At 42.5% G+C, this 17,036-nt stretch overlaps 1 protein-coding gene across 4 annotated transcripts in view; it reads left to right on the forward strand.

Moving 5' to 3' along the window:
- The window catches only part of RHBDF1 (rhomboid 5 homolog 1), a 202,584-nt gene that overhangs the window by 144,943 nt on the left and 40,605 nt on the right, over positions 1 to 17,036 (forward strand). For all 4 annotated transcript variants that reach the window (XM_040357023.1, XM_040357020.1, XM_040357021.1 and 1 more), the window contains 3 exons: positions 863 to 966; positions 5,584 to 5,647; positions 14,941 to 15,035. In XM_040357023.1, coding sequence (XP_040212957.1) covers positions 863 to 966; positions 5,584 to 5,647; positions 14,941 to 15,035 — 263 coding nt within the window. The remainder of the gene's footprint in view (positions 1 to 862; positions 967 to 5,583; positions 5,648 to 14,940; positions 15,036 to 17,036) is intronic.

A 17,036-nucleotide genomic window follows, 5' to 3' on the forward strand; every position in this document is an offset into this window, starting at 1 on the left:
ACGAAGGGCTTTCTCTGTCTTCCCCAGGTCAATATCCCGTAGCCCAGCTCTAGTGCTCACAAGTGCCCTAAGGGTATTCAGGGAGGGGGAGGACAACACGTGTGTCTTCAATTGTCAGAACTTCTCTAGCAGCAGTCGGCAGGCCGCATTAGCATTACCTTTTAGGGCAGTGGAGTGTGATATGCACTGGCCACGGAAGACCGCGGGAAGCGGGGGAGACCTCAGGAGAGCTGTTTTCAGCTAAGCACAGCTTCAGAGATTGTTCCAGTTCCATTTTGGAGGAATCATGTTTAAGCAAGAACCAGTTTAAGCGCCAATGACATGTTCTAAAGGATCCCAAGGAAAGTGCTAAGGAGAGGTTAATCGGGGCGTGATCCAACCATGATATTTCGTGGATATCTGAGCCTGTACAGGCTCCCAGGGTTGGGGCATTAACAAAAAAGTAGACGTGAGTGAGACTTGTGGGGGTGGGAGTTTAAGTGGACTCCCCAGGGAGGCTCAATGAGAAGCCCCAGTTTGAAATTAGGTTCTTACTAGTGGCAATGTAATGACTGTTGCTTAGGGAAACCCGGTCACACAAACAAAAACATATAGCATGGCATTGAAGTTATTAGAATGATCACTATATTCTTCCTCCCTAAAATACTTTGACTTTTGTATATATATTCTAACCCATGCCATGATCCCCCAACTTGAGTAGCTGGCTTATTTACTAAGGGAAGAAAAGCTAACATGCTGCATTTCTTCTTGTTTTGTGCAATTCCTATTATCTTACAAATTATAGAATTGCTTATCTAACTTTAAAACTGTGAAATCTTATGGAATGTTTTACATTCATTATTTTATTTATGTTTTCTTCTAGTCCACTCTGGCTGTATGGGTCAAATGGCCAACTCATTCTAGCACCCCACTTTTGGCAAACAAAAGTGAAAGACATTATGGATCAGTATGTCGCCAGGATCCCAGGTATGGGCATGTATGTGAAATTTATCATGTTTTAGGTGTTAATGAATGCTTATGTTCCATTGAGCAACTATATGTGCTTGCGTTTATATTTATTGTTTAGGTCTATATAAACTGATAGTGATGTATACATATTTAAATTGGCTTTGTCCCTTTCTCTGCCATGTATCTTTAGGTTTATTAGGTCTTTTGGCACATGTAGTCTTAGAAGAGCTGGCATATCTGTAATATTTTTTAAAGGAACGGCAAACAGTAATAACAAATGAACTTTTAATTGATGGTAAGAAACAGCCAGGTGTCATAAATTTTGCACAAAGCAGTAGGCTCACACTTGGGTGCAAATATAGGATGTGGTGGAAATCCATTTCTAGCTTTGACCTTAATGTTCATGCACCAATAAGGAACTTGGGTATGCACAGGATTTCTGCAAAAATCCAAAAATAAAAAATATTCAAAAATAAAAGAAGACTACAGATATAAGGTCAGCAAATGGCTACCAGAAATTTCTCAATTTGAGACTTAGGTTCTGCTAAATTTTTTCTCACACAGTAGAAGTGAGACAGTAATCTGATCTTTGGTATGCACATAGTTAAAGATTACCCATGTTGGCTGCTCAGTATGCAATGGCAACTTTAGCCAGCAGAGATTATATACAGCATACAAAAGGATCTGTCGGGCTATGATCAGATCTCTGTGTTACAGCATAACCCTGGACTGGATCACATTACTTTAGCTAAAAATGTCATTGCCAGTGGTGTGTAAAATTTACTCTAGGCTAGGTTTAGCGAGCACTATCATTTTTAAAATGGATAATGTATCCAAATTGTAGAAGCACTCTACAAAGAGAAAACAATAACAAAGTTTGCTTGTGTAGAAAGAACAGATTTACTTGGTTACCACAGATTTACCCGGTTGCTAGGCTTCCTAACTGATTCAAAATGTTGGCTGCAATTTCATTTAAAATTATTGTAAGCAATCACCTTGTAAAACAACCCATTCAGTTTAATATAGAAATGAAAGGCAAAACATTTGTGTAACATATAAAAAGAGCCCATTATAAATACCTTTTTCCGTTTCTTATAAGTGATCACATTCCCTCTATTCCCAGCTGCATAAGAAGAAGCAACAGCACACTGAGCTTCCCAGTGAAAGGCTATGCAGGGAGGGCATGTCAGTAGTCTGATCATTGGAGGAGAGCAGGCTGAGTTCCCAGCATAGCTAGAGAACTGACCATGCTGTGTTCTTCTACCTAGTGTGCTGAGTTGTTAATAGGAAAGCAAAGGGACTGGCCGGAACACCAGGAATTTCACACAAAGGAAGCAGTACAAGGATAACATGATACGTTTTCATACAAGTACATGGTACAGTAGGCACATATCAGAAATATGAAATAAGGGCTCAAAATCTCAAGTCCTGGGCTACTAGCCAGGCCTTAAGGGTTACTCGCCACCGGTTGCCCCACCCAACCTCTACTCTGCCCCGTCCTTAATTCCACCCCTAAACACGCCCTCATAAATTATCTCATGAAATCACACTTAAATGTTTTATGCAGAATTAAGTTACAAAAATAAATATTAACAACAACTTTATCTGTGCCCATCAGCGCAGCCTCACCAGTGCCCATCAATGCAGCCTCATCTGTGTCTATCAATGCCGCTTCACCTTTGGCCAACAATGCAACCTCACTTGTGTCTATCACTGACGTTTCACCTGTGCAGGGGAAGAGAGTGGAGAGGAAGAGGATAGCCGGCCAGATCATCACAGAGCAGGGAACATCGCTGTAACAGCTTTCATTTGAATTGCTTAGTGCGCCCTGTGCTCTCGCCGTCACATACAGCCCCGCCTCCTGGCCCTGGTATTTTGATATACGTCACACGTTCCGACATTGGACCAGTGTTCTGTCTATCAAAGTACCCTGGTCAGGAGGCGGGGCTGTATATGACAGTGTTTCGTCAGATATGGCGACCCGTCAGAATTAGTAACGAAAGTGACGTTACGTCGCCGCCATCTTGCTGCACCCCGCACTCCTCCATAGTAAGGATACTCTGAGAAGGGGAAAGCAGACATCTTGTTACACCCACCGTAGTTTTGCATTTTACACTTATATTTAACAGTAAAGTGAGTTTATATACTGAAATCTAGTACTTAGAACTCCGTCTGACTGTTATGATGTTGAATTTTAAAAGCAGCGGCAAGCCTGCTCATCTCACAGGTTTGCTAATCTGACAGAAGTACACTGCTTTTAAAATTCAATATCTAACAGTCAGACGGAGTTCTAAGTACTGGATTTCAGTATATAAACTCACTTTTCTGTTAAAAAAACACGTAAAATGGAAAACTCTGGTGGGTGTAACAAAATGTCAGTTTTCCCCCTTCCTCAGCCAATCTTTACTATGGAGGAGTGCGGGATGTAGCAAGATGGTGGCAATGAAACGTCACTTCCGTTATCAATTCTGACAGGTCGCCAAATCTGACGAAACAACGGCAAGCGCAGGGAACACTCGGCGATTCAGATGAAAGCTGTTACAGCTATGTTCCCCGCTCTGTGAAGATCCGGCCGGCTCTCTCTTCCCCTGGGCGATCGCTGGGAGAAGGGCTCCCATTCAACCCCGTCTGCCTGTGGTGATCGCCCATCCCCCCTTCCGAGGCAGGCCCACACTTTTGAGGGCTGTAAAATTATACTCTTTAAGTGCTGAAGTCCTGTAAATGCCAAGTCCTGTCCCCATTTACTTTAGTGTGTTCTGGCATGTCCAGAACGTCAAATCTTGTTTTGTTCATGTCAACAAGAGCAGTTCATACTTGTGCATCTTCTCTGACTTTACTCCCTATGCTGTCTAAGATCTCCTGCTGCTTTCCCCTCTACCTTTCCATCCATGATTCTGTCCAGAATGCTGCACTTTTGCCCCTACTTTCTACACTTCTCTCCCTTGCTACTGATACTCAGATATCATATATTCTCTTTACAAAGGCCCCTTGGCTCTGATGTTCATTTCATATGTCCATCCTCTGTGCTTTGATATCCTGGCCATCTCTGATCTCTATAAAACAAGCCCAACAGACCTGCTTTGGTCTTTGACCCATGTCCTGCACATCTCCCACCATCTCCCCCTGTTGTTAATATCCGCATAGTGTGCACTTTCCATTCACCTTCCCTGTCTGAATGCATTCCACTTATTCTTTATGTCCTGCATCCTTGAGATAATATACTGATACACTCATGGCTCCTCTCATTTTCAGCTCTTGTCCCTCCCCAGATAACTTTTGCCCCTCCCCCATCAATTTAATTTTCCTACCTCACCATTAACTATGGGACTGCCATCATACTGAAAGGCTCCCCCCCCGGAATCTAATAGGGCAACTTAAGCTATTTAGAAACATGTATGCTCCTGAGTGTCATAGAGCCTTTTAATTTTCATTTGTTTTTCACTCCCTTGTATCTCCTACTAAACCATGTAATTTCTTAGGGAATTATTGCAATAATAAAAAATAAAATGCTTCTTGACTATACATTTTTAAATTGTAAAGCATTCCATTGTAACATCTGGCATGGTAACAATTGCCAGATAAAGGTATCTTACACTATATTGCTGAATAGAGCTGGTATTCAGTGTCTGGGATATTTACTGGTTTTATATGGAGGTGAACAATGAAATCCAGGAAGGAAGCCTGATCCATTTCTTAGCCATGGCCTAGAAGGAGACACTAGCTTATGAGAGTGTATACTTGCAGTCAAGAGAAATCCAACCACAGCTAGAAGGGTGCACTAAAAGTTCATCAAACACAAAGGAAAGAACCTAATTTACATTCACAACGTGCAACATATTGTGGAGCCTACATTTGTCAGAGAAAGGCTGGGTTCACACTACGGTTTTCCCGTCCGTCAGCCGCATACGATTTCAGTATTGAAAACGTACGGGCACGGACGGGAAAACGTATAGATAGACAATGCATTGCAAATCGTATGCACTCAGATGCATCCGGGTGCGTACGATTTGCTGGCAAAACGTTTTTTAAACGTACGCAAAACCGTGTTCAACCACGGTTTTGCGGTCGTTTTTAAAACAGTATGGCAACCGCATACGTTTTCCTTTAACATTAATGTCAATGGAAAACGCACATATGTGCGGTTCCATACGTTCCCGTCCGTTTCAGCCGCATACGGTTTTTCATATAAATCGTATGCGGCTGACGGACGGGAAAACCGTAGTGTGAACCCAGCCAAACACAGCATGTCTCAAAACCTTGTCACACTAAATAAACTATGTTCAAAAAAATACTTAATTTAAAAAAAGTCCACAGTCATAGCTCAATGTTTATGGGATCATCAAAGTCATCATAGGAATAGGAAAAACCTACAAACAAGAAAGGCTGTTGTTATATTGGTATATGAGCTCTGTCAGCGAAATAGTATTCACAGTCTTCTAAATGGGCCTACATCTAGTGACTGACTTTAGCTTTGCTCTTCAACTGTTTTGTATGTACCAAGGGTGTTTGTCATTTGGGTGACTTTAGCGTCCTTCCAATGCTGAACTATAATGAGACGGGCTGCTAGAAATATGTGTAACACCAGCGTTCAACAGTTTTTTGATAAATGAATAACGGATAATCATTTATGTTTAGGTTTTGCGCTGAACCAGCTTCCGTGCCTCCACACGAATGGCCTGATGACATCACAAAATGGCCGGTATGTGCCTGTTTTCAACAAGTTTAACAAGTTAAATAGTTGCTGAATTCTATTCTAAGCTGATGAAGAGAGTTCTGACACTACATAACTTTCAGTATTTACAGTTTTGTGATGAAAGAAAGACCTGTCTTAAATCCTAACTCCAGATCCTTACACCAAATAGTGAGGAAGAGGTAGAACCTCTGACATATGTTTATTGTTATCTGTGTTCCTCTTTGGAACCAAGGGGAAATTTCCTCAAAGGAAACAGAAAACCTGACATAAGTTCTAACTGTTCCCCACCCAAAGCAAAAAAAAATCATTTTTGTTTTTGGAGTTGAGCTTTAATTGATAGTATAGAAACGGTTACGGTAAAGATGAAACCATAAGGTGCTTGCACCCATTTTAACAGTGTTGACTGCCTCTCCCCCAGATCCTCCGCTGCCCCCAGCTTCCCACATTGCTCAATGCCTATGCAACATGTCACCAAATGTGTGCATTTCAATAAGGGGTGTTACTAGCACCATGAAAAAACCTGGTATGAATTTTTGGAGGACTGCAGCTACATATTGGGGGACAGGTGGCACTGTCAAATTAGGAGCATGCATTTAACGATGCCTTCTGTACATTGACACTGTTACTTTGTTTTCTCTGGTGACAGTACATTGTAGTTTTAGGAATACATCTGAACTTTTGACAGAAATAAAATACACCAAATACGTATTAAAAAAATAATAAAATGTATTTTTAAATGCAGCTAGTGTAAATACTCGATTTTGACCTTTAACTTGTAATCTTCCGCACAGCCACGCTCAGACTGGGAGGAGGGGCAGAATTAGAAAAATCTGATATGCTGCGTGCTGAAAAGAAACATGCTGACAGCAGGAAAGAGCAGAGGGATGCACTGCTGCTTCTTCCCTGACCTGTCACAGAATGGGTGCAGAGAGGTGATCTATCTGTTAAAAGCAGCAGAGAAAAGTCATACTGTACATACAGTCAGGCAGGGCTGTAAATCTCAGGACTGTGTGATCAGAATTTAAATCCTTTGGCATGTAAAGCAGCTTTCTCTATATATTTCAAGTGTGCATTTATCTGTTTGCCTGATGTTCAGCTTTAAAGCTGGTTCAAACAAACCATTTCCTTCACTTTTACAGATGGTAATGCTGTATTAACTGTATGTAGCATCAGCGCTGTACTCAAGCAGTGGTAGAGGGACTTCCTGTCCAATTCCCAGGACAAAATCAAGTTGAGCTTATTAGTGCTCAGTAGGGTTGTCCCGATACCACTTTTTTAGGACCGAGTACAAGTACCGATACTTTTTTTATTGTACTCGCCGATACCGAATACCGATACTTTTTTTTAAATGCATCCATGTGTCCCCAAAATGCAGCCTTGCGTCACTCCCCAAAATGGAGCCTTGCGTCTCTCCACCAAAATGCAGCCTTGCGTCACTCCCCAAAATGCAGCCTTGCTTCTCTCCCCCAAATGCAGCCTTGCGTCTCTCCACCAAAATGCAGCGTTGCTTCTCTCCCCAAAATGCAGCCTTGCTTCTCTCCCCCAAATGCAGCCTTGCGTCTCTCCACCAAAATGCAGCGTTGCTTCTCTCCCCAAAATGCAGCCTTTGACATGTAAAGCAGTTTTCTCTATATATTTCAACTGTGCATTTATCTGTTTGCCTGATGTTCAGCTTTAAAGCTGGTTCAAACAAATCATTTCCTTCACTTTTACAGATGGTAATGCTGTATTAACTGTATGTATCATCAGCGCTGTACTACAAGCAGTGGTAGAGGGACTTCCTCTCCAATTCCCAGGACAAAATTAAGTTGAGCTTATTAGTGCTCAGTAGGGTTGTCCCGATACCACTTTTTTAGGACCGAGTACAAATGCAGCCTTGCGTCTCTCCCCAAAATGCAGCCTTGCGTCTCTCCCCAAAATGCAGCCTTGCGTCTCTCCCCAAAATGCAGCCTTGCGTCTCTCCCCAAAATGCAGCCTTGCTTCTCTCCCCAAAATGCAGCCTTGCGTCTCTCCACCAAATGCAGCCTTGCGTCTCTCCCCAAAATGCAGCCTTGCTTCTCTCCCCAAAATGCAGCCTTGCGTCTCTCCACCAAATGCAGCCTTGCGTCTCTCCCCAAAATGCAGCCTTGCGTCTCTCCACCAAATGCAGCCTTGCGTCTCTCCACCAAATGCAGCCTTGCGTCTCTCCCCAAAATGCCGCCTTGCGTCTCTCCACCAAAATGCAGCGTTGCTTCTCTCCCCAAAATGCAGCCTTGCGTCTCTCCCCAAAATGCAGCCTTGCTTCTCTCCCCCAAATGCAGCCTTGCGTCTCTCCCCAAAATGCAGCCTTGCATCTCTCAACCAAAATGCAGCCTTGCGTCACTCCCCAAAATGCAGCCTTGCGTCTCTCCACCAAAATGCAGCATTGCTTCTCTCCCCAAAATGCAGCCTTGCGTCTCTCCCCCAAAATGCCGCCTTGTGTCTCTCCCCAAAATGCAGCCTTGCGTCTCTCCCCAAAATGCAGCCTTGCATTTCTCCCCCAAAAAGCAGCCTTGCGTCACTCCCCAAAATGCAGCCTTGCGTCTCTCCCCAAAATGCAGCCTTGTGTCTCTCCACCAAAATGCAGCCTTGCGTCTCTTCACCAAAATGCAGCCTTGGGTCTCTCCACCAAAATGCAGCCTTGCGTCTCTCCACCAAAATGCAGCCTTGTGTCTCTCCACCAAAATGCAGCCTTGCGTCTCTCCACCAAAATGCAGCCTTGCGTCACTCCCCAAAATGCAGCCTTGTGTCTCTCCACCAAAATGATGCCTTGTGTCTCTCCACCAAAATGCAGCCTTGCGTCTCTCCCCAAAATGCAGCCTTGCGTCACTCCCCAAAATGCAGCCTTGCGTCTCTCCCCAAAATGCAGCCTTGTGTCTCTCCCCAAAATGCAGCCTTGTGTCTCTCCACCAAAATGCAGCCTTGCGTCTCTCCACCAAAATGCAGCCTTGCGTCACTCCCCAAAATGCAGCCTTGCATTTCTCCCCCAAAATGCAGCCTTGCGTCACTCCCCAAAATGCAGCCTTGTGTCTCTCCACCAAAATGCAGCCTTGTGTCTCTCCACCAAAATGCAGCCTTGTGTCTCTCCACCAAAATGCAGCCTTGTGTCTCTCCACCAAAATGCAGCCTTGTGTCTCTCCACCAAAATGCAGCCTTGCGTCTCTCCACCAAAATGCAGCCTTGCGTCTCTCCACCAAAATGCAGCCTTGCGTCACTCCCCAAAATGCAGCCTTGCGTCTCTCCACCAAAATGCAGCCTTGCGTCACTCCACCAAAATGCAGCCTTGCGTCTCCCCAAAATGCAGCCTTGTGTCTCCCCAAAATGCAGCCTTGCATTTCTCCCCCAAAATGCAGCCTTGTGTCAGTCTCTCCGCCCCCCCCCTCCCCCCCCGCCGTGTAGTTGTTCTGGCGCTTGGGGAACATAAAAGCTTTCATTTGAATAGCTGTGTGTTCCCGCCACGCGTCGTCATATATAGCCCCTCCCACTTGTCCGGGCACTTTGATAGACAGATCACCCGTCCAATCCAAAAAACAAGACTGATGCAATTTGTGGGGGCATCTCCACTGCACAGACATCTATCATACTTAACATACCCTTTACAAAACCTCTCTCAACTTTGCTCTTTTGACCTGTTCCCTGGATCCTGTTCCCTCATAACTACTACGGTCACCCTCTTCTTCTATCCTATGCTCTTTCAATCTCTCCCTCTCTACTGGTACCTTCCCCTACCCAATAAAACATGCACTGATTACACCCATGCTCTAAAAACCCTAACTTGATCTCACCAGCCTGAACAACTTAAGACCCATCTCTGTGCTCCTATTTGCATCAAAACTTTTAGAGTGCTTAGTCTTCAACCGTCAGAGCTCTTACCTTACTGATAACAACCTTCTTGACCCACTGAATTTGCCCTACTGAAACTCACTAATGATCTACTAACTGCTAAATACAATGACCACTACCCCATACTCATACTATTAGATCTCTCTGCAGCCTTTGATACTGTTGACTAGAGCTGCACGATTCTGGCTAAAATGAGAATCACAATTTATTTGCTTAGAAAAAAGATTATGATTCTCCCACGATTTTTGTGGAGTAACATCATCTTTTACATTATACCAAAAATGGGCTGACTTTACTGTTTCGTTTTTTATTTTCATTCATTGAAGTTTTTTTTCCCCCCAAAAAATTGTGTTTAAAAGACCGCTGCGCAAATAAAGTGTGACATAAAATATTACAACAACTGCCATTTTATTCTCTTGGGTCTCTGCTAAAAATATATATATATATAATATTTGGGGGTTTTAAAGCGGGGGTTCACCCTAAAAAACAATTTCTAACATTAGAGCCAGCATACTAAGGACATTTACTGTATGCAGGTCTTTTTTTTTTTCTGAGTTTGTCCAGGGCTTCCGCGTTCTGATTGTTTTAAGATCATGATTGGTGTAGAATCGCAATTTTGATTATTTAACGATTAATAATGCAGCTCTACTATTGATAACCCCCTCCTCAAAAACTGCACTATTGGCTTTCAGGATTCTCTACTGGTTCTCCTCCTATCTGTCACTCCTTCAGTCTATAACTCTGTTTCCTCCTCCCCACTTTCTGTAGGGGTACCCCAAGGTTCTATCCTCGAACCCCTCCTCTTCTCCATTTACACTTCCTCCCTTAGTCAATTAATAATCTCCCATGGCTTCCAGTACCATCTCTATGCTGACAACACACCAATCTATCTCTCTACTCCTTACCCCAGTCATTCAGTATCCCCTCGTATTACTAAGGCCGCGTACACACGATCGGTCAAAACCGATGAAAACGGACTGAAGACCTTTTTATCGGTCCAAACCGATTGTGTGTGGGCCCCATCGGTCAGTTAACCTTCAGTCAAAAAAAAGAGAACTTGCTTTAAAATTTAACCGATGGACGCCTAACTGATAGGGCAAAACCGATCGTTAGTACGCAAAAGCATCGGTTAAAAATCCTGCGCATGCTCAGAATCAATTCGACACATGCTTGGAAGCATTGAACTTCGTTTTTTTCAGCACGTCGTTGTGTTTTACGTCACCACGTTCTGACACGATTGTTTTTTCAACCGATGGTGTGTAGGCGCGATGGACCATCAGTCAGGTTCACCGGTTAACCGGTTAACCTTCGGACCGTTCTCATCAGATGGACTGATCGTGTGTAAGCGGCCTAACTTTTTAACTGACATATCAGCATGGATGTCACACCACTTCCTCAAACTCAGTCTTTCTAAAACGGAGCTCATAATTTTTTCCATTCGATCCATGCCCCCCTCTCTGACTTCTCCATGAAGGTCAATAATACAACCATCAGTCCCTCCCCTCATGCTAGGTGTAATCCTGGACTCTGACCTGTCCTTTCAGCTCCAAATCCAATCGCTGCCCAAATCTTGCAGACTTCACCTCCGTAACATCTCCAAAATACGCCCTTTTTAAGCTGTTGAAACCACTAAGCAACTTACTTCACTCCCTTGTTATCTTTCGCTTTGACTATTGTAACTATTGTAACTCTCTTCTCATTGGCCTACCTCCCCGCAAGCTATCCCCTCTTTAGACTATCATGAATGCTGCTGCCAGACTCATCCACCTTACCATCCATTCAGTGTCTGCCACCCCTCTCTGCCAATCTCTCTACTGGCTTCCAATTGCCCAACGTATAAAATTCAAAACACTAACAATAACATACAAATCCATTTACAACTCTACATCACCAATATTGTCTCCAAATATCACCCAAACCGTCCTCTCCGCTCGTCCCAAAACCTCCTGCTCTCTAGCTCCCTTGTCTCATCCTTCCATGCTCATCTCCAGGACTTCTGCAGAGCCTCTCCCATCCTCTGGAACTCGCTACCCCAATCTGTCAGGTTATCTCCTACTCTGTCTACTTTTAGGTGATCCCTGAAAACTCATCTCTTTAGGGAGGCCTATCCTGCCTTCAGCTAACAATAGAATCTTTTACTTCCCTCATCAGCTCATCCCTCACAGTTACTACCTTTTGATACACCAGCCCCTCCCGATTAGATTGTTAGCTTGCAGCGGCAGGGCCCTCCTAACCCTCTTGTATTTAATTGTATTGTTCCTGTATTGCCTCCCTTTATATTGTAAAGCGCTGCCCAAACTGTTGGTGCTATATAAATCCTGTATAATAATAATATTAATGATTTGAAGTCCTAAACATGTGGTTTCTTGAAATGTATGAGGGATGGAGGATGGCTCTAAACTATTAGTGGTGCTTTTTTCACCTGTTTTACACTGATATACTTTGTTTAAAAGAGACACATGCTATGCAGGTAAAGTGAAGGATTTTCATAGGTTAAATTTTACCCAGCTCTTCTTAATACTCTTACGGTGTCAGTATACTTATACACGGGCTGTACATACCCTGTTTCCCCAAAAATAAAACCTACCCCTAAAATAACCTAGCGTAATTTTCCAGGAGGACTGCAATATAAGCCCTACCCCGAAAGTAAGCCCTAGTTTAAAATCCTATAACCCACTCGTTTTTTTTTTTCCGCATGGAGCACTGTATTGCACTAAGTGTATAATTGCTGATATTTATATTCCCTCGCCATACTCCATTGAAGGGATGAAACTTTAAGCTAGATTTGTTTTGAAGATACATATTGCCAGAAATAGATAGACATCCTCCTTCTGGGTTACAGTCCTATAGTTTTCTTCTTGCGGTAAATGATTGCAGGAACTCTGGTTAATAGACCCAAGTTCCTGAATACCCAATCAGGTGCAAGCAACAACAAAAAACAGCATTTTTGCTTGCATATGATTGGATGATGGAAATAAGTCTGGGGGAAATGATTTACTATTTGCCTTTAATAAATTAACCCCACGTTGTACGTTTCCTAGAGAGAAGTCACATTTAACTATAGGATAGATTTGGCAGTTAAATTCAATACATTTATATGATCAAATATATGGTAATTATTTTTATTTTTTTAAAGATATGTTTATTGAAACAACAACCAATAAAGCTTACAATCACAAACAAACCAGACTGCGCTTCCTGAGTCTCACAATCAAGGTGTACATAAATGAAAATACAGCTATAGCTTTAAAATCTAACACATAGCAGTGATATAACAACATATTTTGGGTCACCGAGGTTAGGTGAATTTATGATAATTTTCCTTTGGTAATAAAACCTGAAAACTGCTGTAGGGCTATTTCTAATTTTTGGAGCATAAATTCCTATGCTGCGTACACACGATAGGTTAGTCTGATGGACCGTTTTCATCAGGCCAAACCGATCGCGTTTGGGCCCCATCAGTTATTTATCCATAGGTTAAAAAAATAGGAACTTATTTTAAAATTATCTGATGGATAAAAAACCTATAGAAAAAAACGATCGTCTGTGGGTACGTCCATCGGTTAGAAATCCAGGCATGCTCAGAATCAAGTCGACGCATGCTTGGAAGCATTGAACATTTTTTTCAGCACGTCGTTGTGTTTTACGTCACCGCGTTCTAACACGATCGTTTTTTTAACTGATGGTGTGTAGGCGCGACGGACCATCAGTCAGCTTCATCGGATATCTGATGGAAAAATCCATCAGCCCGTTTTCATCAGACTAACCTATCGTGTGTACAGGGCATTGATATCTAAACTTGTTTACAACATACCCTTTATTCAGTCTGAACTTGATAATTTATTAAGGTAGTTTTTTTTTCTGTACCTTTTCCTTTTGTAATTTGGAATGCCTTAAAGGTATATGTTCGAGCATTTCAGGTTAAACAACTTGTGGTTATTTAAAGCTAAACCCTTATAAACGCAATCGGATTATCCGACTGGAATTGTGTGATGGTTTTGTCAGAAAATCCGACCGTTTGTATGCTCCATCGGACAATTGTTGTCAGATTTTCCACGGACAAATGTGGGATAGCATGCTTTAACCACTTTAGCCCCGGAAGATTTGGGTGACCAATGATCAGGTCATTTTTTTTTGCGATACGGCACTGCATCGCTTTAACTGACAATTGCGCTGTACCCAAACAAAATTGACGTCCTTTTTTCCCACAAATAGAGCTTTCTTTTTGGTGGTATTTGATCACCTCTGCGGTATTTATTTTTTTGTGCTATAAACAAAAGAAGAGCGACAATTTTGAAAAAAACATATCATCTTTTACTTTTTTCTATAATAAATATCCCACATTTATCAAAAAAACTTTTTTTTCCCTCAGTTTAGGCCGATATGTATTCTTCTACAAATTTTTGGTAAAAAAAAAAATCGCAGGAAGCGTATATTGATTGGTTTGCGCAAAAGTTATAGCGTCTACAAAATAGGGGATAGATTTATGCCATTTTTATTATTATATTTTTCGTAGTAATGGTGGCAATCACCATTTTGGGACCATTGTCATTTATACAGCGATCAGTGCTATAAAAATGCACTGATTACTGTGTAAATAACACTGGCAGGGAAGGGGTTAAATACTAGAGGGCGATCAAGGGGTTAAGTGTGTCCTAGGGAGTGATTCTATCTGTGGGGGGATGGGCTACCACTGACATGACAGCGATCACTGTTCTTGATGACAGGGAACAGTAGATCCCTGTCATGTCACTAGGCAGAACAGGAAAATGCCTTGTTTACATAGGCATCTCCCTGTTCTGCCTCTCCACACCGGAAATGCGGGCCACCGGCAAAAATCGAGTTTGCGAGACCCGCGAGCACACTCCTGAGGTGTGCGGTGGGCACATACGCGCGCACGCTAGGCGGAAAATTAAAAAGGACGTACAGGTATGCCCATTTGCCTGCCCATGCCATTCTGCTTACGTATATCGGCGTGTCAGGAAGCAGTTAAAATTGTCTGACAACAATTGTGTGTTGTCGGATTATCCGATCGTGTGTACACAAGTCTGTTGGACAAAACGCCAAAGTACAAGTATGGAAATCTTTCAGTGTGGACATTTATTTGTTGCAGTGACTACTTTGGAGAAATTTCACCTCACTTCCTGATGTGTCTTTGGAGCAGGAAATGTCCCCAATAGGACACAGATGGCAAAATAAAATACCTGACCTGGGTTTAAATGTCTTGTACTCTATCCAAAACTTTAAAAACAAAAAAAACATTGACTCTCAATATACTTTAAGGTTTAAGATAAAAATGTTCTGTAGATAATGCTCATGTGTATAGACAGTTTTTTTTTTTTTACCCTTTTTTTGTTCTGGCAAAAGTCAAGAAGTGTGAAACATCTGCTGAGAACCATAGTCAATGCATATGAAGTAAATATTTTGTTTTTCTGCAGGTGTGTACTAATAGTACGAATGGGAGTTACCCTAACCATCTGCATATGAACTGTGACATAACAGGCAGGCCCTGCTGTATTGGAACAAAAGGAAGGTAAGGTATTAATATTCACAAATTCAAGGTCTTAAAAATTAACTTAACCTCCCTGGCGGTATGATTATTTCAGAAAAAAGGTGCTGAAAGCGGTACCATTATTTGCAAGGTAATTTGGCGTTTTGTACTGTAGGCCTGTAATTTTTAGGAATAACTCACTTAAATCTGACCAAACAAGAGACTAGTAGGCATCTCGGGTATGAAATGTTTTTAAAAACAAAATTATACTATAATAAATAATTATAAATAATTATAACAAATAATAATATAATTATAATAAAAATTATTCAATAATGTAATCAACTCAAAATCACTGAAATTTGCTCAGTTGCAGAATTGTCGCTGTCATTACTTTTATTTTTTTATGACGAATTTCCCCACAAATCGCTATCGCTATAAATTCTGCAAGTGATTATAATTTATTATCGCTGTTTTCTAGCTGCTCTAAAACCATTTTTGACATAACGGGACACTTTTGGACAATCTACAGTTTGCAGGCAGAAAGAACAGCTTTTATTATATAAAAGAACATGTAGGGCACTGGGCAGACCACTAGGGACAAGGGGGGTGTGTATTTTTTACATACAGTACCGTAATCTATAAGAATACATTATACTGTATGTATAGTGTTTGTTTACTGTTTTGAATTTGGCGCCGTTCTCCGCCCCGTGTGTTGTAACGTCGCAGGGAACGGAGAGCGGCGGCACACGGGGAGACTGTGAATCGAGCGAGGAGGTCCCGCTCGCTCACACAGCGGGGTGGCATCGCTGGATCCAGGGACAAGGTAAGTAACTTGCCTGTGGATTCAGCGAGCAGGTAAGCCGCGCCGCTGCACACTCTGCACGTCCAGCCCGAGCGTGACTCGGGGATACCGATCCTAACATTGAAAATCCACCCCGAGTCACACTCGGGTTTACCGCTAAGGGGGTTAAGTGAGTTATTCCTTAAGCCTCATACACACGATCGGATATCTGATGGAATCTGATCCGATGGATTTTTTCGTCGGATATCCGATGAAGCTGACTTGCCTACACACCATCAGTCAAAAATCTGACTGTGCCAAAACGCGGTGACGTAAAACACTACGACGTGCTGAGAAAAATTAAGTTCAATGCTTCTGAGCATGCGTCGACTTGATTCTGAGCATGCATGGATTTTTGACCGATGGACTTCCACACAGACGATTGTTTTTTTCTATCGTTTTTTTATCCATAGGAAAAATGTAAAACATGTTCTATTTTTTTTCACCGATGGGGCCCACACACACGATCGGTTTGTTCGATGAAAAGAGTCCATCGGTCTGTTTTCATAGACAAACCGATCGTGTGTACAGAGCTTAACCACTTCCAGACCGCCGCATGTATATGTACGTCGGCAGAATGGCACGTACAGGCACATTGGCGTACCTGTACGTCCCTGCCTAGACGTGGGTCGGGGGTCCGATCGGGACCCCCCCCGCTACATGCGGCGGTCAGATTCCCGTGGGGAGCGATCCGGGACGACGGTGCGGCTATTCGTTTATAGCCGCCCCATCGCGATCGCTTCCCCTTTCTTCACTGTGGCGGCGCATCGATCGAGTGATCCCTTTTATAGGGAGACTCGATCGATGACGTCAGTCCTACAGCCACACCCCCTTACAGTTGTAAACACACACTTGGTGAACCCTAACTCCTACAGCGCCCCCTGTGGTTAAGTCCCAAACTGCAACTGTCATTTTCACAATAAACAATTTAAATGCATTTTTTGCTGTGAAAATGACAATGGTCCCAAAAATGTGTCAAAATTGTCCGAAGTGTCCGCCATAATGTCGCAGTCACGAAAAAAATCACTGATTGCCGCCATTAGTAGTAAAAAATAAAAAAAAAAACTATCCCCTATTTTGTAAACGCTGTAAATTTTGCGCAAACCAATCGATAAACGCTTATTGCGATTTTTTTTACCAAAAATAGGAAGAAGAATACGTATCGGCCTAAACTGAGGGAAAAAAATAAATTTATATAT

The sequence above is a fragment of the Rana temporaria genome, chromosome 6, assembly GCF_905171775.1.
Source record: "Rana temporaria chromosome 6, aRanTem1.1, whole genome shotgun sequence".
NCBI lineage: Eukaryota > Metazoa > Chordata > Amphibia > Anura > Ranidae > Rana > Rana temporaria.